The sequence below is a fragment of the Herpailurus yagouaroundi genome, unplaced genomic scaffold, assembly GCF_014898765.1.
Source record: "Herpailurus yagouaroundi ecotype Mexico unplaced genomic scaffold, PumYag 142, whole genome shotgun sequence".
In the NCBI taxonomy this organism is placed as follows: Eukaryota; Metazoa; Chordata; class Mammalia; order Carnivora; family Felidae; genus Herpailurus; species Herpailurus yagouaroundi.
The window spans coordinates 50351895-50373364 of record NW_024412397.1 but is presented as its reverse complement, the minus strand read 5'-3'; the positions used below and the strand labels follow the sequence as shown (position 1 = coordinate 50373364).

The following is a 21470-nucleotide window of genomic DNA, read 5'->3' as shown; positions in this document are numbered from 1 at the left end:
CGACTCGCGCTGTCTCTACCTCTTATAAATAAACTTAAAAAAGATAAAAAAAAAAAAAAAAAAAAAAGAAATTGCCACAGCCACCTGAACCTTCAGCAACCACCACCCTGATCAGTCAGCAGATTTCAGTATGGAGGCCAGACCCTCCACCAGCGAAAAGATTACAACTCCCTGAGAGCTTAGATGATGGTGAGCATTTTTTTTTTTTTTAGCAATAAAGTACTTTTTAAATTAAGGTATGTACTTTTTTTAGACATAATGCTATTGCACACTTAAAAGTCTACGGTATAGTATAAACATAACTTTTATATGCATGCGGAAACCAAAAATTCATTTGTCTCACTTCACTGCAATACTTGCTTAATTTGGTGGTCTGGAACCAAACTTACAATATCCCTGAGGTATGTCTGTAATTTCAATTAAGTAAATTATATTACACATACAACATGGTAGTACATATATAATTTATACGCAAATAAGTACATATATCAGAAGTGCATGTTCAAAAATTTTGAACCAAAAGGATGTATAATCAAAACCATTTAGAGACTATTATTGAGTAATCTTGAAATAGTATTAGCAAGATGATGGTGTTGTAAAGTCATAATGTATTTAATAAGAGGATGGATGGATAAGACAGTGTTTAACATAAGAAATACTACAGGGTTCCTGGGTGGCTCAGTCAGTTAAGTGACCGACTCTTGATTTCGGCTCAGGTCATGATCTCATGAACTATGATCTATGAACTATGCATCCTGCTTGGGATTCTCTCTCTCCCTCTGTCTTTGCCTCTCTCTCTCAAAATAAATAAATAAACATTTAAAAAAATGAAAAAAAATTCCCTCATTAAAAAGAGAAATACATTCAGTATTAGATTATAGTTTTAGTTGTATGTCTTAACTTCCTCTGTAATACTGGACAAGTTTCTACTTAATCAGTCCTGGCTTCATGTTCTTCTTCTTTTTTTAAAAATTATTTTTAATTAAAAAAACGTTTTTTTGATGTTTCTATTTATTTTTGAGACAGAGAGGAAGCACCAGCTGGGGAGGGGTAGAGAGAGAGGGGGACAGGAACTGAAGCAGGCTGGGCACTGACAGCTGAGAGCCATGAGTGGTGAGATGACGACCAGAGCCAAAGGCCGCTGAGCCACCCAGGTGCTCCACTGGCCTCATTTTCTTCTTATCAACTATGGGGAATGGGCTAATTTGAGGTTTCATACTTATGCTTACTTATACTGCAGAGGTTTTGATGAATTCCTGTAGAGGCCTGCAAAGGTAAGAGGAAGGGAAAACTACAGGTGAGCTCTAGCCTTGCTATATTGTATCACTACCTAGCTCCCTTTATAGATCAAATGCACAGGATAGGAACATAGGGTCTGTGGAGTAGTTAGGGAGAAGAGAAAAGAAAACCACTAGGCTAGATCATTCCTTAAGATCTTTTTCATTTTAAGGGCAAATAAAATTCTAAGTTATTATAACTAATCTTTGGTATCAAGAACAAAAGTCTTTCTAAATACTAGATTATTATGTCTTAATAAGTATAAAACTCCACAGTGAGGTAAATACAATTAAATATGTGGACAGCCATTATTAATATACTGTGCTTGATGTAAAATGTAAGGTTGCACTATTACAAATTGGCCTTTAATCAACTTACTTTACAAAGTCAACCATAAGTATAACTTGTATCGTAGCTATTTTTTTCCAAAGTTATTTTATCAATTTATTAATTTAAATGATTAATCTAACTGGTCATCATGAAAAGAATGAAACCAGAAAAGATCCCAGAGAGAGAAGGAAGAGTTGGTAGGCAGGAATAATTAATAGTGCCCTTAATTGAACAGCTGCAGTTAAGTAGCTCTGGCAATAGCATGTTTAAAATTTCTGGGGTTGGGCTCCTGGGTGGCTCTGTGGTCCTTGAAATTGAGCCCCTTGTTGGGCTCTGTGCTGACAGCTCAGAGCCTGGAGCCTGCTTTGTATTCTGTGTCTCCCTCTCTCTCTGCTTCTCCCCTACTCATACTCTTTCTCTCTCTTAAAAATAAATAAGCATTAAAAAATAAAATTTCTGGGGTCAAAATATTTTGAAATGGATTAGAAATTGGTTGGCCTATTCTGAACAAATATTTTAACTTTTGTTTAGTCTCTCAAATTAGCTCTGTTTGAACTTTGGGACTCCATATTTGTATTTTCCTCAGTTTTATTTACGTGAAAAATTAAGAATATTTTATTTGATTACATGATAATTAATTGGTTACATTTTACACTTCCTTTCTGCCCACTTGATTTTGATTATTTGATTCTGCGGGAGTATTTCCGCTCCCATGACTCTCAGGAAAAGCAATAATTTACGGTAACAATGCCTCTATGCTGGGCTGAAAAACAAGAGTTTTATTTTTTTTTATTATTTTTAATGTTTATTTATTTTTGAGAGAGAGAGAGACAGAGCATTAACGGGGGAGGGGCAGAGAGAGAGGGAGACACAGAATTGAAGCAGCAGGCTCCAGGCTCTGAGCTGTCAGCACAGAGCCCGACGCGGGTTCGAACTCACAGACAGCGAGATCGTGACCTGAGCCAAAGTCGGATGTTCAACCAACTGAGCCATCCAGGGGCCCCAAAAATCCTACACACCATAATGTCATTTAAGTAATAGCCAGAAACCACTCTTACAGTCCTCTTATTTTCCTTTCAAGGTTGTCTTTTGCATTCAGGGACTGAATGATGGGAGTTATCAATGGGCAAAGTGCATGTAAACTCTCCCAGGAGCTTATACTGTTTGGAGTCTACTTAGCACCCTGACTCCACTTGAAGACAAGACACACCTTCCAAAGGACTTTGTACATTGCTCACATTCGGTACCATTCTACCGAATGGTTAAAATACATCCCTAGGGTTGCTGGGGTGACTCAGCCTGTTGAGCATCTGAATTTTGATTTCATCCCAGGGTTCAGGAATCGAGCCCCACCCCTCGCAAGAGTCTCTCTCTTCCTCTGTCCCGCTCCCCCCTCCCCCCCCCCCCAAAGTACATCCTTAATCACCCACTCAGGTTTGAAATGTTTGCAATTTACACATACAAAAATACAGGTCGCCCTTAATCTGTGCTATAATCTATCCTATTTCCGACCCTGTTAAAAAAAGACTAAAACAACACGGAATCCCAAACACATACTCTACACCGAGGTACACTAGAATTTAAAGATTAAGACTGACCTCTTCATAGCTACCCAGTTTCAGCGCCCGGGTCGGATCCCAATCTCGGTTGATTTCCTCCAGCCCCACCTCCAGGTCAGTGGGACGGATTTCTTGCTCCGCCCCTTTTCTCACAACCAATGGGGCGCGCCTCACCACCCGTAGGCCACAACTCCATTTACCGCCCCTCCCAGCGCCTCTGGCTGGGCTGGCCGTCTAGCGCCCCCTCCTTTTTTTTTTTTTTTTTTGCCAGGCGCATGCGCACTCTCATCGGGCCCTGGAGAGACGCTTAGGGATCGATTTTCTTCTCCTTTCTTTCCCCAGTCGCGCGACTCTCCAAAACCCTTTCCGCCCTACTGTTGCTGAGGATTCCCCTCCTAGTGAGAGAAGGGGTTGCTCCAGTCTTGAGTGCGTCAGTATCCGGATGTGGAGCCGCTCTCGCCCGGCGGGGACTCTGTGGCGGGGCGGAGCGCGGCGGCGTGCGCGGGGGCACAGAGAAGGGGGCCCGTGGGCCCGGGCGCTAGCCGGACGCTGGGAGGTACCACCGCTGCCCACGGGGGAGGAGACGGCGCCGGCACTCGGGCGCCCACCCCGGATCGAGGGGCTGGGGGAGAAAAAAGGCCGACAGTTAAGCTTGCTCCCCGCTGCCCTCGCCGTCCCCCCCGGGCTAGCCTCCCCCGGCCCCCTGCGCTCCCCGCGCTCCCGGCCGGGGGAGAGCGTGGTTTCCTGGCGGCCGTCGCTGTAGCCCGGCCGGGGAGCCCGGAGGAAGCGGGGGAGTCCCCGCCCACGGCCCCCTCCCCTCTGCCCGCCCGCCGCCGCCGCCTCTGAGCCGCTGCGGTCCGGCCTCCAGTCCGAGCGGGGGGCGCGGCGGCGGCGGCGACGGCTGGAGAGCGGCTGTGGGCTTGTCGGGGACCGCGCCGCCGCCCCCGTGAGTTATTCCCACGTCCCCCGGGGCTCGCTGCCGCTCCCGCCGGCGCCGAGAGTCCGGCCCGGGCCCAACTCCCTCACGGGCCCACCGGCGGCGGCGGCGGCGGCGGCGGCGGCAGAGCCCACCGCCCGGGCCCCGATGAGTAACTCCCGGAATAACCGGGTGATGGTGGAAGGGGTCGGGGCCCGGGTGGTGCGCGGCCCGGACTGGAAGTGGGGGAAGCAGGACGGCGGCGAGGGCCATGTGGGCACGGTCCGGAGCTTCGAGAGCCCCGAGGAGGTGGTGGTGGTGTGGGACAACGGCACCGCCGCCAACTACCGCTGCTCTGGGGCCTACGACCTGCGCATCCTGGATAGCGCGCCCACGGGTAAGTCTTGGCCCCTGGCCCAGGGTCTGCGCGCGTGCGGGGAACGGGCGAGGCCCGGTGGGCGTCGGGACGCCTGGGAGAAGCCCGAGATGGAAAGGGAGAGAGCCAAAGGGATTTTGGGTTCAGTACCTCGTAAACAAAAACTTGCCGAAAAGACACCGCTGCCCCCACGGGAAATGATGGCTTCACCGTCACCAGGATGCTTTCAAGCCTGGAGGGCACAAAGCACCGGGAAAACAACAGACCGTTCCCCTCCTCCTCCTTCTCTAGGGAAAGGGTCTGGAGAGGCCTGTCTAATAAGCCATTGAAATTAATCAGCCACCGAGTGATAACTGTCTGAAGAGAGGCTTGCCTAGCCATATGGTCTTTAGTTGGCGGGTTGCAATTGCCGAGGGGCTTCTGGTACCTCGGATTGTTGAAATGCCAATTATGTATGTATGTATGTACGTACATAACGTACGTACATTTGTATGTATGGCCTCCTGTAACACATAGAAAGACAGACTTGGAATTAAGTAGCCAAATGTTAATTGGGACTTTGTAGAATGATTTTTCACCTCAATTGGTTCATTACCAGTAGAGGGAAAAACAGTCTAAGCTGCTGAACCATTTCTTTGTGTTAAATACTTTTTCCAAGTGGATTAGACGCCAGATTTTTTTGTGTGTAAGGTTATGTCGGAGACTTACCCATTCACAGGAGTCAGTTTGATTCACAAAATTTCAGGGATCTGTTATTGACTCTAGAATTTTTATGTAATGGGGTAAACTGAACTTTATTTTATTGGATTATTTTAATCAAGGCTATATTTATAGATTTGTCCATGATATCTATTTAGTTGAAAATAATTCAAATTTAAAATTTGTTACTTTTCAGAATGCATAAAGAAGCTACTTTAAAAAAATTGAGGTATCATTGACATACTAGTTTTACATGTATACATAATGATTCGATATTTGTACATATTGCAAAACGATCATCCCAGTAAGTTTAGTTAACCTCTATCACCATCCATAGTTGTAAAATTTTTTTTCCTTTGTAATGGGAACTTGTAGGATTTACTCTCTTAGCAAGTTTCAAATATTCACTACAGTGTTATTAATTGTAGTCATCATGTAAAGTACACTTTACATCCCATGACTTATTTATTTTATGACTGAAAGTTTGTACCTTTTGACACCCATCACCCATTTCACCCACTCTCACTCACCTCTGGTAACTACCAAGAGGTAGTTTCATTATATATATATTTATATATATGTGTGTGTGTGTGTGTGTGTGTGTGTATAAAATGGAAAGAAATGTAAGAAAGTAAAGGATAAAGAAAATGTGCCATATATACATATGTATGCCATATATATATGTATATATGGCACATTTTCTTTATTCTTTCATCCATTGATGGACATTTAGGTTGTTTCCTTGTCTTGGCTATTGTAAATAATGTTGCAGTGAACATGGGAATGCATATATCATTTTGAATTAGTGTTTTCATTTTCTTCCATTAGTTACCCAGAAGTATTGCTGGATCCTATAGTAGTTCTATTTTTAATATTTTGAGGCACTTTTCCATATTGGCTACACACATTTATGTTCCCACTAACAGAAAACATCCTTGTTTTTGTCCATATCCTTGCCAATGCTTGTTATTTCTTGTCTTTTTGATAGTAGCTGTTCTAACAAATGTGAGGTGATACCTCATTTGTGGTTTTGATATGCATTTTTGTGATGATTAGTGATGTTGAGTATTTTTTCATGTGTCTCGTTGGCCATCTGTATGTCTTTGAAAAAATGCCTCTTTAGATCCTCTGTCCATTTTTTTTTTTTAATTTTTTTAACGTTTATTTATTTTTGAGACAGAGAGAGACAGAGCATGAACGGGGGAGGGTCAGAGAGAGAGGGAGACACAGAATCTGAAACAGGCTCCAGGCTCTGAGCTGTCAGCACAGAGCCTGACGCGGGGCTTGAACTCACGAACCGAGAGATCATGACCTGAGCCGAAGTCGGACGCTCAACTGACTGAGCCACCCAGGCGCCCCTGTCCATTTTTTTTTTTTAAGTTTATTTATTTTGAGTAAGAGAGCGTGAGCAGGGGAGGGGCAGAGAGAGAGAGAGAGAGAGAGAGGGAATCCCAAGTGGGCTCTGCGCTATCAGTGCTATCAGTGCAGAGCCCAACCTGGGCTCATTCTCACGAACTGTGAGATCATGACCTGAGCTGAAGTTAGACACTTAACCGACTGAGCCAGCCAGGCACCCTCTCTGTCTATGTTTTAATCAGATTTTTTTTTTTTTTTTTGCTGTTGAATTGTGCAGGTTCTTTATGTATTTTAGATATTAATCCCTTATATGTATTACTTGCAAGTATTTTCTCCCATTCAGTAAGTTGCTCTTTCCTTTCGTTGATTGTTTCCTTTGCTGTGTAGTGGCTTTTTAGTTTGATGTATTCTCACTTGTTCATTTTTGCTTTCGTTGCTTTTGGCATCAAGTCCAACAAATTCATTGCCAAAATCATTGTTAAAGAGCTTACTTCCTATGTGTTCTTCTAGGAGTTTTATGGTTTCATGTCTTAATGCTAAAGTCTTTAATACATTTTGAGTTAATTTATAAGTAAGCTACTTCTACGGCTTGATGATTGAGTTTGACAAAGCTTAACAAATCTGAAATGGGTTTATATTTATTATTAGCAGCAACAAAACGGAAACTAACACAGGCCAACTCAGTTTTTTTGAACAGATAATTCATAAAGTTGTGTTTCTTAGCTGGCTTTTTAAACATTGAGGAGAATAAATATGCATGCCCCAAAGAAAAGATCCAACAGTACAAAAAGGGATAGCTATTGATATTACCTTCTTGTGTATTCTTACATAATACTCTATTTATTGCAAGCATATTTATTAATATACTGTAAATCTACTGCCTTTTAAAGGTACAAATGGTAGTACACTATATTCTCTTCTGTACTTTTGTTTCTTTCACTTAATAGTACATATTGGGAATTGTTCCATGTTATTAGCACATATAGGTCTACCTTATTCTTTCATAACTGCATAGTATACCAGTTGACTGGATGTAATAATTTATGTAATGTGTTTTATTGACGGGCATTTATATTGTTTCAGGTCTTATTTACAATGATGCAGTGAATAAATCCTATGCATATGTACTGAGTACTTTTTTTAATTTAAAAAACATTTTTTTAATGTTTATTTGCTTTTGAGAGAGAGAGAGAGTGAGGGAAGGAGTGGGGGAGGGGAAGAGAGAGAGGGAGACACAGAACCTGAAGCAGGCTCCAGGCTCTGAGCTGTCAGCGATAGAGCAGGACGCAGGGCTTGAACTCAGCGAACTGAGAGATCATGACCTGAGCCGAAATTGGACACTCAACTGGCTAAGCCACCCAGGCACCCCAGTGCTGAGTACTTCTAATGTGGAATTGCTAGATCAAGGGGTACACATACTTAACATTTTGATAGATGTTGGTTAACTGCTGTCTAAAGACATTTTACCACTTTACACTCTCAACAACACTGTATGAGGCATGTACCTGTTTCTGCACACTCTTAAAATTTTATCATGCTAGTTCAAGCTAAAGTTTGACCACAACTAAATAATTTGGAGGCATCTTGGTGTCAGTAATTGCAGGTTTACGGGGAAATTTAAATATCTTTCCAGGGTAAAGTGTAACAAATCCTATACTACAGCAGTTTTTGAAGGGGTGTTAATGTTGTCTGTGTGTTTTGTGGTATGGAGTATATCTGTCATAAATAGTTTCATTATCTTTTATAAAAGCAGGTGTTTTTAGAGGTAATTTTTTTAAAAATCTCAGTTTAATTTACATGACTTTATACATTTAATTTGTAATATGTAACAATTCATCTTGTTCATCTGATTATTTTAGCAGACGTTTTAAAAGCATTTCTAGGGACGCCTGGGTGGCTCAGTCGGTTGAGCGTCCGACTTCAGCTCAGGTCATGATCTCACAGTCTGTGGGCTCGAACCCCACATCGGGCTCTGTGCTGATGGCTCAGAGCCTGGAGCCTGCTTCCGATTCTGTGTCTCCCTCTCTCTCTGCCCCTTCCCTGCTCATGCTCTGTCTCTCTCTGTCTCAAAAATAAAAACATTAAGAAAAAAATAAATAAAAAAAAAGCATTTCTAGATACAGGATAGCTAGCCTTCTTATGCAGTGCTATTGAAATATTTTAATTTCTATGATTTAATTTCTTCACTTTTATTTTGTTTTCCTTAAAGGATTGAACAGATCACAAGTTCTTAGATCTAATTTTGCCCCAGGACTATAATACTACTTCCAATTTTTTTTCTCTTTTTTCTTCAAAATATTTAACAATTAATATCTGTTGGTACTTTATTATATTCTTGAGATTTATTAAATATTACATTTATATTGTACTTGATATTTATTTACATAATAGTTAAAAATAAATTTAACCTTTTTGAAATAATTTCAGGTTTACAAAAATTATAAAATTAGTAAAAAGACTTCCTTTTTGCCCTTGCTCATCTTCAGATGTTAACAGCTTACAAAGTACAATTACTGAAACCAGAAAAATAACATTAATATTATACTATTAACTAATCTACAGACCTTATTAAGATTTCATCAGTTGTCCTACTAATGTCTTTTTTCTGGTCCAGGATCCAATCCAGGATCACTCATTGCATATAGTAATTGAGCTGCATATGAACTGTCAAATTCTCCAGCTTGTCGGTCTTTATTCTTCTATTTTTTCACTTTATCAAGGTTCTTAATGTTTTGAATTTTCTTTGTTCCAAACAGCAGCTCAAAGTTCCAGTCATTCTATACTGTTGAAGCCAAGCTTTGCTGTTGACAGAGATATGACATTGTCATATCTAAACTATCAGATCTTACCCAAAATTCAAATTACTGAAAACTTACCGCATATATGTAAAGCTTCTTTTGTTTTATTGGTTAGGGGCAACATAGATAATTGCATTACCAGGTGTGGGAGAAAATTTTCAGTTAGAAGTTAGAAGACAGCTACCTGACTTTTTTCTTTATGTATGAGATATATGGATTAGATCAATTTAAATAAAAATTTTCTTCTAGCTTTAAAAGTTTGATTTGATGTAAATAGTAAAGAACTAATAACTATTTATATAGCTGACTCAACTAACCTGGAAATATAAATTAAGAAAAGATATCTTTCACCTCACCCCAGTCAGACTGACAAAAATTTAAAGTCTAAAAGTAGTATGTATTGATAAAGAATATGGGGAAATCAGAACTCTCAGGTTATTGGTGGGACAGAAAATTGATACAACCACTTTGAGAAGCAATTTGGCAGTCTTGTAAACTTTACAAACGCACATATCCTGCAACTGAGAAAATCTTTTAAGTGTATGTCCATGAGATCCTCAGGCACAAATCTGTAAAGAGGTTATGTCTAGAGAAATTCATTGTAGTATTTATAAAACCAATAATTTGGTAACTACTAAAAGTTTATATGTAATTTGTATATAATGTTACATGAGTCTCATACAGTAAAGTATTAATTAAAATGAAAAAATTAGTGTATATTTACCAATTATATGTTGAGTAAAAAAAAGTAGGTTTCAAAGAATTACTGTAGGGGTGCCTGGGTGGCTCAGTTGGATAAGTGTCTGACCCTTATTTCAGCTCATGTCTTGATCTCACTGTTCGTGAGATTGAGCTGGAGTGGGGCTCTGTGCTGTCAGTTTGGGATTCTCTCTCCCTCCCTTTCTCCCTCCCTTTCCCTCTCTCTCCCCCTCCCTTTCACTCTCTCCCCCTCCCTTTCACTCTCTCCCCCTCCCTTTCTCTCTCTTTCCTCCTCCCTTTCTCTCTCTCCCCCTCCCTTTCTCTCTCTCCCCCTCCCTTTCTCTCTCTCCCCCTCCCTTTCTCTCTCTCCCCCTCCCTTTCTCTCTCTCCCTTTCTCTCACTCCCTTTCTCTCTCTCCCTTTCTCTCTCTCTCTTTCCCTTTCTCTCTCTGCCTCTCACCTGCTTGTGTGTGCATGTACACTCTCAATAAATTAAAAAAAAAACAAAAACAACTTTAAAAAGACACCAGACTCACAATTACATATAAAAAACCAAAACCACAAAGAATTACTGTAGATAATACTGTGCTTCATATGTAAAATTTAAATACTGAAAATTATGGAAAAAATATATGTGGAAAAAGGGTAAATAAACACTTAGGCTGAAAGGATCCAGCCTTCAGCATGGTATTTTGGTATTTTGCTTATATTCAGAATTTTTTGTTTTGTTTTGTTTTGTTTTGTTTTTTAAATGAGAGCAAGGGGCACCTGGGTGGCTCAGTCTGTTAAGCATCCGACTCTTGACTTGGGCTCAGGTCATGATCTCACGGTTTGTGGGTTCGAACCCTGCATCGGGCTCTGTGTTGACAGTGCAGAGCCTGTTTGGGATTCTGTCTCCCCTGCTTTCTGACCCTCCCCTGCTTGCTCTCTATCTCTCTCTCAAAATAAATAAAAATAAACTTAAAAAATGTTTTTAGGGGCGCCTGGGTGGCTCAGTCGTTAAGCGTCCGACTTCAGCTCAGATCACGATCTCGCGGTCCGTGAGTTTGAGCCCCGCATCAGGCTCTGGGCTGATGGTTCAGAGCCTGGAGCCTGCTTCCGATTCTGTGTCTCCCTCTCTCTCTGCCCCTCCCCCGTTCATGCTCTGTCTCTGTCTCAAAAATAAAACGTTAAAAAAAAATTAAAAAAATGTTTTTAAAAAGGAGAGCCGTATGGTTTTTCTTCATTGTTTTAGAAAATCTTAGTTTAATATATTAGTAAATCAGGTCTGATTCTAAATTCAGTTTGATCCCATTCTTGATTTTGCTAGATGCTTTAGCTTTTAGGAGATCTCATAAAGATAGATAATCCAAAGCGATGAAGTGCATTTCTGAGTATATTATACTGGTTTTTAAGCTTTTATGTCTTGGTTTCAAACCCACTCTCTGTATTCTACCCTGTGAGGCTGGGATGGCTTCTGCATGTATTTTTTTTTGCCAGCTGGATCCTTACTGGCTCTGCCAATAGGGGGCGCTCAAAGGAGACTGGAAGGCTAAAGTGGGAGAAGGAACTTGCTGTTTTGTTTTTCTTGCTTTCTTTTGGCATCATCTCATCTAGCAGGATTTCAGTATCAGTATTTGATTCCAGGTTACTTCCAATATAACCAGAAACATCATCAGTGTGTCCCCACTCAGTGACACCAGCACCAGCCAGTCACAACCCCTTTATAAAGGTCTGGATCCTACCCCTATAGAATCCCTCCTTTAGTAATCCCATATTTTTTCATTGTTTCCCTATTTCTAGAAGTGGTGGATTGGTGTAGTTTATGTCTCCTTACTGGACTGTAACTAATACAGTATCTTCATTAAATCTCAATCTTATTTTTCTATTCCATTTACCAGTTAAGTAAAGTTTTTTAATTGAAATTTAGCTAGTAATTTTGTTTTTTCTGATGCTAGTCATTTCTTACATATGAATTAGAAGGTGTGTTACTTTTATATTTTGAATCAGTGAATTCTGAATTTACTGAATTTAAAATGAAGTGAAATATTATTTTAAGGATATGGGTATAAAAATTTATTCATGATATGCATCATTGGTATTAAAGACCGTATAATGATGTTTTGAATTTGAATTTGAATTTGAACTGATGTCTAAACACCAGTTTTCACTTTGCTTATTCTAGTTTCTTTTGGACAGCATTTATTTTCTCATGTCATCTTTACCTGGGACACATTAAATAGATGTAGTTAAAAAAAAAGTCTTATAAGGGGCATACCACTAACACCTACTTTTCATCACAGAAAAGGTGTGCAATTTTGAAGCATTTATTTTTCATTTATTTATTTTGTAAATGAAAAATATGGAACTCATTCTTAATTTTGCCTTTTAAGCCCTTTGTCTCAAGATAATCAACAGCATGCTGTTTTATGTTACTAGCATACATTCCACAAATCTGCTTAAGTAGGCACAAAAAAGTTGCATCATGTCTTAATGTGGCAGAGGTGAGCAACATTGTTAGGACCCGTTGCTCTCAAACCCCCTCACCTCCAGGACACCTGTGTTCTCTGTGTGAGTTGTGAGTTTTTGTGTGGACTCCCTGAGGGTGCTGGTGTCAGCTCAGTGATTTATAATTAGTGAAACTTAATCTTAATATTTTTAGAGAAAAAATACAAAAGTTTCAGTGGAAATCCAAACCCCCCCCCTTTTTTTTTCAGAATGCTTGGGACTAAGTGTATACTTCTGGATTTTAGAACTATAATATGGTATGTGTGCAACATAGTACATAACATCCACTTTGAGGTCCACAGCAGTACCATGTAATCAAATAAATTAACATTTCTTCAGGGAAGCATATGAATAATTATACTATGGGGATGATAAAGACTATATACTATATATAGCCTCTTGTTTGTTCAGATCAGGGTTTATGACTGAGTTTGCTGCTAACTTACAAAAACACTTGGAGTTTGGCATTATAGATAAGACATTGTGGACTTCGATTTTCTCTTGCATTTCACAGAATCTTGTTCTATATACCCTGAGCATGTACCTCACTGTGGAAACCATTGCTCTAAGTCACCTAGCAAGAGCTTATGCATTTTAAGTATCTATGGGAAAATGGCCTTTTTTTTTTTGTTTTTGTTTTTAAGAACATTTCTCCTTTTTTTTTTTATTTTTTATTTTTTATGTTTATTTACTTTTCAGAGAGAGACAGAGACAGAGTGTGAGCAGGGGAGGGTCAGAGAGAGAGGGAGACACAGAATCCGAAGCAGGCTCCAGGCTCTGAGTTGTCTGCACAGAGCCCGATGTGGGGCTCGAACCCACAAACTGCAAGATCATGACCTGAGCCAAAGTCAGAGGCTTAACTGACTGAGCTACCCAGGAGCCCCAAGAACATTTCTCCTTCTTAAAACTCATTTCTTTACTCACACATTTTCATATGTCCCTATATCATTTAGCTTGCCTCTTCTAACATTTTATCTGGATTACAGTGATAGAACATTGCCTCCATTGGAACTAGGAACATAGCAACAATTTTTATTTATTTTTTAATGTTTTACTTTAATTTTGAGAGTGAGAGAGCATGAGTGGGGGAGAGTCAGAGACAGAGGGAGACATAGAATCCGAAGCAGATTCCAGGCTCTGAGCTGTCATCACAGAGCCTGATGTGGAGCTCAGACCCACGAACTTCGAGATCATGACCTGAGTCAAAGTCAGATGCTTAACCAACTGAGCCACCCAGGTGCTCCTTTATTTTTATTTTTTTTTAATTGAAATATAGTTGACATAGTGTTATATCAGTTTCAGGTGTACAACAGTGATTCAGCAATTCTGTAGTTACTCATGCTCACCATGGTGAGTGTAGTTATCGTCTGTTATCATACGAAGTTATTACTGCATTATTGACTATATTCCCTATACTGTACTTTTCATCTCTGAGTTATTTATTTTATAACTGGAAATTTGTACCTCTTAAACCCCTTCACCTATTTTGCCTATCCCCCTACCCCTCTCCCTCTGGCAACCACTAGTTCTATATGAGTGTGTGTCCCTTTTATGTTGTTGTTTTTTTATTCTTTTTTTTTTTTTTTTTTAGGTTTCATATATAAATGAGATCATACGATATTTGTCTTTTTTTGGTCTGACTTATTTCACTTGGCATAATACCCTCTAGATCCATCCATGTTGTTGTGAATGGCGACTTTATTCTTTTTTATGGCCTAGTAGTTTTCCATTGCACATATCTACCACATCACGTTTATCCATTCATCTATCATTAGACATGTAGGTTGCTTCTATGTATTGGCTATTGTAAATAATGCTGCAGTAAAAATAAGGGTGCATGTATCTTTTTGTATTAGTAAGTGTTTTCATTTTTCTTTTTAAAATAACTTTATTCAGTTTTTTAATGTTTATTTTTGCAGGAGAGAGAGAGACAGAGCATGAGGGGGTGAGGGGCAGAGGGAGAGGGAGACACAGAAACTGAACTGGGTTCAAGGCTTTGAGCTGTCAGCGCAAAGCCGGACAGGGGGCTTGAACTCACAAACCACAAGATCATGACCTGAGCCGAAGTCAGATGCTTAACTGACTGAGCCACCCAGGTGCCCCAAATAATTTTTTTTTAAGTTTATTCATTTTGAGAGAGACACAGCACGAGTCGGGGAGGGACAGAGAGGGAGAGAGAGAGAAAATCCGAGGCTGGCTCCATGCTGCCAGTGGAGAACCTGATGCAGGTCTCAAACCCACAAAACATGAGATCGTGATTGAGCTGAAACCAAGAATTGGATGCTTAACCTACTGAGCCATCCAGGAGCCATCTTTGGGTAATACCCAACAGTGGAATTACTGGATCATATGGTAATTCTAGTTTTAATTTTTTGAGGAACCTCCATACTGTTTTCCATTCTGGTTGCACCAGCTTACATTCTCACCAACAGTGCATGAGAGTCCCTTTTCATCACATCCTTGCCAGCACTTGTTATTTCCTATCTTTTCGGTACTAGCCGTTCTGACTGGTGTGATTGTTGTTTTGATTTGCATTTCTGGATGATTAGTGATGCTGAGCATCTTTTCATGTGTCTGTTGGCCATCTGTATGCCTTCTTTTGAAAAATGTCTATTTAGGTCCTCTGCCTATTTTTTTATTGTATTGTTTTGATGTTAAGTTTGATGTATTTTTTATATAGTTTGGATATTAACCCTTTACTGGATGTATCATTTGCAAATATCTTCTCTCATTCATAGGTTGCCTTTTCATTTTGTTGATGGTTTTCTTTGCTGTAAAAGCCTTTTATTTAGTGTGATGTTTATTTTTGCTTATGTTTCCTTTGCCTGAGGAGACAAATACAGAAAAATGTTGCATTTTCTTCCACAAATTCTAATGGTTTGGGGTCTTATATTTAGATTTTTAATCTAGTTTGAATTTATTTTCATGTATGGTGTAAGAAAGTTGTCCAGTTTCATTCTTTTGCATGTAGCTGTTCAGTTTTCCTAGCACCATTTATTCAAGAGACTTTTTCTTTTCTCTGTTGTATATTCTTGGTGTCTTTTGTAGTAGATTAATTGACCACATAAGTGTGAGTTTATTTCTTGATTTTCTATTATATTCCATCGATCTTGTCTGTTTTCATACCAGTACTATACTGTTTTGATTACTATAACTTTGTAGTGTGGCTTGAAGTCTGGGATTGTGATACTTGTAGTTTTGTTTCTTCTTTCTCAAGATTGCTCTGGCTATCTGGGATCTTTTGTGGTTCCATACAAATTTTAGGATTATTTGTTCTACCTCTGAAAAATGCTGTTGGTATTTTGGTTAAGGGTTACATTAAATCTGTCGATTACTTTGGGTAGTATAGACATTTTAACAATATTAATTCTTCCAGTCTATGAGCATGGTATTTCTTTCCATTTGTTTCTATCATTTTCAGTTTCTTTCATCAATATCTTACAGTTTTCACAGTAGAGGTCTTTCACCTCCTTGATTAAATTTATTTGCAGGTATTTCATTCCTTTTGATACAATTGTAAGTGGGATTGCTTTCTTAATTTATCTTTCTACTACTTCATTATTAGTGTTATTAGTATAATAGGTTTCTGTATATTAATTTTGCATCCTGCAATTTTACTGAATTCATTTATTATCCTAATAGTGTTCTTGTGGTATCATTAAGGTTTTCTATAAATGGTATGACATCTGCAAATAATGACAGTTGTACTTCTTCATTACCAGTGTTGGTGCCTTTTATGTCTTTTTCTTGTCTGATTGCTGCAGCTATGACTTTCAGTACTGTGTTGAATAAAAGTGGAAAGAGTAGATTTTTGTCTTGTTCCTGATCTTAGAGGAAAAGCATTCAGCTTTTCACCATTGAGTATGATGTTAGCTATGGGTTTATCATATGTGGCCTTTATTGTGTTGAGATGTATTCCCTCTAAACCCACTTTGTTGAGAGTTTTTATCAATTTTAATTAACAGTTTTTACCTTTGTATGCCCATAGTTCTGTGTAAACAGGTTCTTGTGAAATAGTCTGGTACATTTAAAACTTTGTTTGGGAAAGAAAATGGGTTCTGAATTCTATACAGCTTGCTTATAAATGAATTTATAGAACACAACTAAGATCTTGGGGATTTAAATTAGTTCAGGAGGTAGGGGAACACAGCAGATAGACCAGACATTCATTTGTTGTTTCGGAGTATTTTTTTTTTTTAAGCGTATTTCCCTTTGTAGATAGTTGCTTTGGTTAGAATTAGTTCATATTCTGTAAACATACTCATGATATGAGTATTTGATTTTTTTCCAGGGTAGATTTATCTTCTTCTTCTTTTTTTAATGTTCATTTTTGAGAGGGAGACAGAGAGCATGCAAGCAGGGAAGGGACAGAGAGAAAGGGAGGCACAGAATCCGAAGAGGCTCCAGGCTCTGAGCTGTCAGCACAGAGCCTGATGTGGGGTCAAACTGACAAACTGTGAGATCATGACTGGAGCTGAAGTTGGACACTTAACTGACTGAGCCACCCAGGCACCCCTATATTTATCTTCTTGATGATAATTTTGTTTCTAAAAAGACAAACAATGGGATAGAAATGTTTTTATATTTTAAAAAAAAGGTCATTATTTGATATTTAAAGGTTTTGCAGGGCTAATGATAATAAATCATAACAGCTTAGAATTGCCATAGCTAACATTATGGTGTTTTGCTCACCCCCTTTTCCAGTCTCTTTTCATACAGCAGTGGAAAATGCTCTAGCTTAGTAGGGAAATTAAGGTATTTGTTCATTCTATATTTTATCAAGTGAGACTGTTAACTAGGGAGTGGACTAACATTTCATGAGCTCCAGTCATGTGTCAGGCACTGTGCTAAGTGTTTTATAAACTTTATTTCATTTAATCCTGAAAAAATATTATTTGATAGCCTTTATTTTACTGATGAGAAAATAGGCTATGAGAAATGAACTAACTTGCCCAGTATTTCACAAGTAATAAGTTCATGGTGGAGATTCAAATCTGGGTTTGTCAGTCTTACTTCTTTACTTTTTCAACTTTATAACATTAGTCTTTTTGAGCCTTAGTTCTTCACTTGTAAAATGAAGTTGGAGTAGGTCAAGGTACACAGACAGATGTTTTGCTTCTAAAATGAAATAGTGAATTTTTACCAGGTAGCAGGAAAAAAAGTGATAAAATTCTTAATTTTGTTTGACTTCATTCACATTCTACCTCTATGCAACAAGTGCTTAAAAATAACAAACATACTACTAAAATTCCCAATTGTATGCCTAATTTGATAACTTGTTTCTTTGGACTGTATGGGGCATGATTGTAATTTTATTATGCAAACTTGTAATACAGTAGAGTAGTAGAGGATGCAAAAATAGATGAGAGAAGAACTTGTCCAACAGAAAGATACGACGAAGAAGTGGGAGATTTTGGGTGAAATGCCTTCAAGGACATTTTCTTAGTGTGTACCAAGAGTTAGTTAGGAAGTAGTGATGTTTCACTCTACTACATTGGTGAAATTAAAAAGTAATCTCAGGGGCGCCTGGGTGGCGCAGTCGGTTAAGCGTCCGACTTCAACCAGGTCACGATCTCACGGTCCGTGAGTTCGAGCCCCGCGTCGGGCTCTGGGCTGATGGCTCAGAGCCTGGAGCCTGTTTCCGATTCTGTGTCTCCCTCTCTCTGCCCCTCGCCCGTTCATGCTCTGTCTCTCTCTGTCCCAAAAATAAATAAACGTTGAAAAAAAAAATTAAAAAAAATAAAATAAAAAGTAATCTCAATTTTTAAAGTGTATCTCTTTAAGATTTATTTGAATATTAGAATAGGTTTTTGATAACATAGTATTTTGAATCTAGTGGGTTAAATGGGGAACATGATGCTCTAGATATGTAATTATTTAAATAAGATCAGATGGAGAAAAAACCCTGGTGGAGTGAAGAGCTTAAGAGGGCCAAGCTTTGTACTCACACCCACCTAGGTTTGAATTTGAGCCTGGCACTTGCTAATGTTGTGTGACTTCACATAGATTACTTCTGAGCCTCAATATCTTCGTTTATAAATGGGGATCATAATGCCTGCCTTTTAGTATTGTTGGGAAGGTTAAACTAAAATGTGTGCAAGTCTCATTAGCTTGATGTGGTAATGAACAGTGGCTAGTATTATTAATAATAACAATCTTATTTTCATTAATTTAGTATTTCTCAAGAGAAAGGAATGTAGAATACAGCAACCAGCTGGCAGGTCACAAAGGCCTTACCCTCATTAGGAATTTTAATTATTGTTGAGACAATTTCTAAACCACTAAGTAGTTTAAAGTTTCAGGGAGAATAGGATGCATACTGTAGGTGGCTAGCCGTCTTTAATCTCTGTAATGTTTTTGTCACATTGATTTGGGGTTGAAGTTGAATGAATCCTTAACTCAGAAATAGGATTTCTTGACTGGTTAAATGACATCAACAAACAGTTATGCCACAATAAGTAATTACATTTAAATAATGGTTAATGATTTGTAAATACTTTTTTATGTTAGGTGAAATCTTTCAATTAGGGAACAAATTTAGAGGGTTAACTAGGTACCATTTTAGTCTTCTTAGGATTTTTTAAATTTTAAAATTGTTTTAAAATTTATCACTTAATATATAAGATATCCAGGTAGATTAATGAGTAATAAAGACTTGTGAACCTATCTAGAAACAAAACATTACTAATATATTTGAAACATCCTGTATACTTCTGTCCAATTTTCATTCCCTTCCCTCCTTTTCTAAGGTAACCATTATCTAGAAATTTGTTATCATTTTCATGTTTTTTTCTTAACATTTGTGCTGTGTTTTTATGTAAGCAAATATAGTACTTTATTTGTAACATTTTGTATTGTATAATTAAAAAATTCAGCATTATGGTTGAAGGATTCATTCCTATTGAATCGTATGAGGAACATTAATTTTAGGTATTCCATTGTATACTTAATATATTATATGTTTCTATTCTCTTGTTAATGAATAGTTATATTGTTTACTTTTTTCCTTTGCTATTATACAAAATGATAATTTAGATATTCTTGTTCCATGTTGAAGTGTTTTGTAGAGTGAATTGTTTGTAGTGAGAATTCTAGTTCTCTCGGTCACTTTTTTCTACCTAGAAATTTAACATTTTATTTAAACAAATCAGTGCTTTGTGATTTTGAGCTGTTTTCATTGGCTCTCTTAAGAACTGTGGTCATTGATCTTGACTAGCATGTTTTATTGCTCTCATAAAATTTTCTAACAAAAAGCTTAAGGCTATGTAAATTCTCTAAGTTTTTGAATTTAGGCGAGCTGCCATTAAAATGTAGAGCAGATGGTCATTTGAGTATTGGTAGAATGAGTCAAAAGCTATCATCAGGTGGTTCATTTAATGGTGGCAGATGTCTTCATAAAGCGTAGCAAAGGAAAAGAGCATTAAGTCTCTAGGGTAATATGATATTGTATAGGAAGGAGAAAAACGACTAATAGGTTTAGTTAGGGAATTAAGTTTTATGAAATGAACATTTTAAGGAATAACACTTGCCAAGGCTAAGAAGGTTTGTACTGGAAGGGAATGTTTTAGATGGGAATGAATTGGGTGGATAAAGTAAGGGGAAACAAAAAGCTGCTGAAGTAAGAGATCGGTAAAATGTTGGTCTCCTGTTTTGTGTTTTCTCTAAATATCAGCTTTTGTTCTAAGGTTAATTAATTGTATTCTCATTAAAAATTCTGTAGTGTGCATTTTGATGGTGGAGTGGGCTGCTTTGTTTACTTTCTCCAATTCTCAGGCTTAGTCTGTTTCACAGCTGTTCAGTAGCTTTGTTGGCATTTGAACTGTGGGAACCAAAAAGGATTTGGATGTGCTTTTGTGTGCATTAATGGTTTTCCTGAAGTATTCTTTAAAACCATGAATTGTAGGGTTTTTTTTTTTTTTTTACCAGTTATCATTGTGTGTTTAAATGAGTTCTTTTAAAGAAAGCCTATACTTAGATTATGAGCTCATGAATGTTATCATTGTGCTTTGTGGAAAATGAACTTAGAGATGAAAAATATATCAGTAGGAGAATAGCTAAAAACTGGACTTTTCTTTTTTTGATCAGATGGGGAAGTTGGGATACGTTTTCCCTATGCCTTTCTTTCATCAACTCTCATTTGAAGAGCTGTATAGTTAAGGATAAACCTCTAAATGCATAGTGGATTCTGATTAGTTTAATGCATTTTACTTTCTGTGATGAGATAGGACACCTATATTAGACCTGTTCAGAAGCTTCACCATTGAGTAGGCAAGTATGACATTTGGTATTGATTATGTTGTTTTGGCACGGTGCTTTCCTGTGGTAAGACAGATTAGACTGTGACTGTGGGCATGTGCCAGTGAGGAGTGTACAGATGAAGTATGTTTTCTTTACATAAGCATAAAATAGCTCAGTTAGTATAAGGGTTATGAGAAATAAAAACTTGTAAGTAGCAGTTACATACTCTATTACTAGAGTAACTATATGAAAGTTGGTTTCTGTAAATATTTGCTATAAATATCATGTTTTTATTTTTAGTTTTTAATTATAGGTGACATACATCAACATCTCTGGTGATATTCTCATATTAAATGCCCCTATTCACTTAGCTAAAAGAATTAATACACACTCAGCATAGAAAATTTGGAAACCCACAAAGGGTAAATCCACCAGTACATTTTGGGGACTATCTTTCTAGTTTTACTGTACGTGTGTGTTTTATGTATTTTGTGATGGTATATTGCAGTTCTTTGCAAACTGTTTTATAACATAATAATGGGTTTTTAAAAACATGTATTTTCCCATATCAGTAATATTTCTTCTACAACATGGTTTAATAACTGCATAGAATTTCACTTTGTAGATTATCATAGTTTATACATAGTCCCTATTTTTGACATAGGTTAAGTTTTGTTTGTATTTACAAACAACTTAGTATCTTTGGATGTAACTTTTTTTTGAGAGAGCATTCAC

General features: G+C 38.1%; 1 protein-coding gene across 1 annotated transcript in view; it reads left to right on the top strand.

Moving 5' to 3' along the window:
- Positions 1-4224: 4224 nt before the first annotated feature.
- The window catches only part of MIB1 (MIB E3 ubiquitin protein ligase 1), a 130803-nt gene continuing 113557 nt past the window's right edge, over positions 4225-21470 (top strand). The window contains exon 1 of the mRNA XM_040479243.1: positions 4225-4480. Within this exon, the coding sequence (XP_040335177.1) occupies positions 4252-4480 (229 nt within the window). The 5' untranslated portion in view covers positions 4225-4251. The remainder of the gene's footprint in view (positions 4481-21470) is intronic.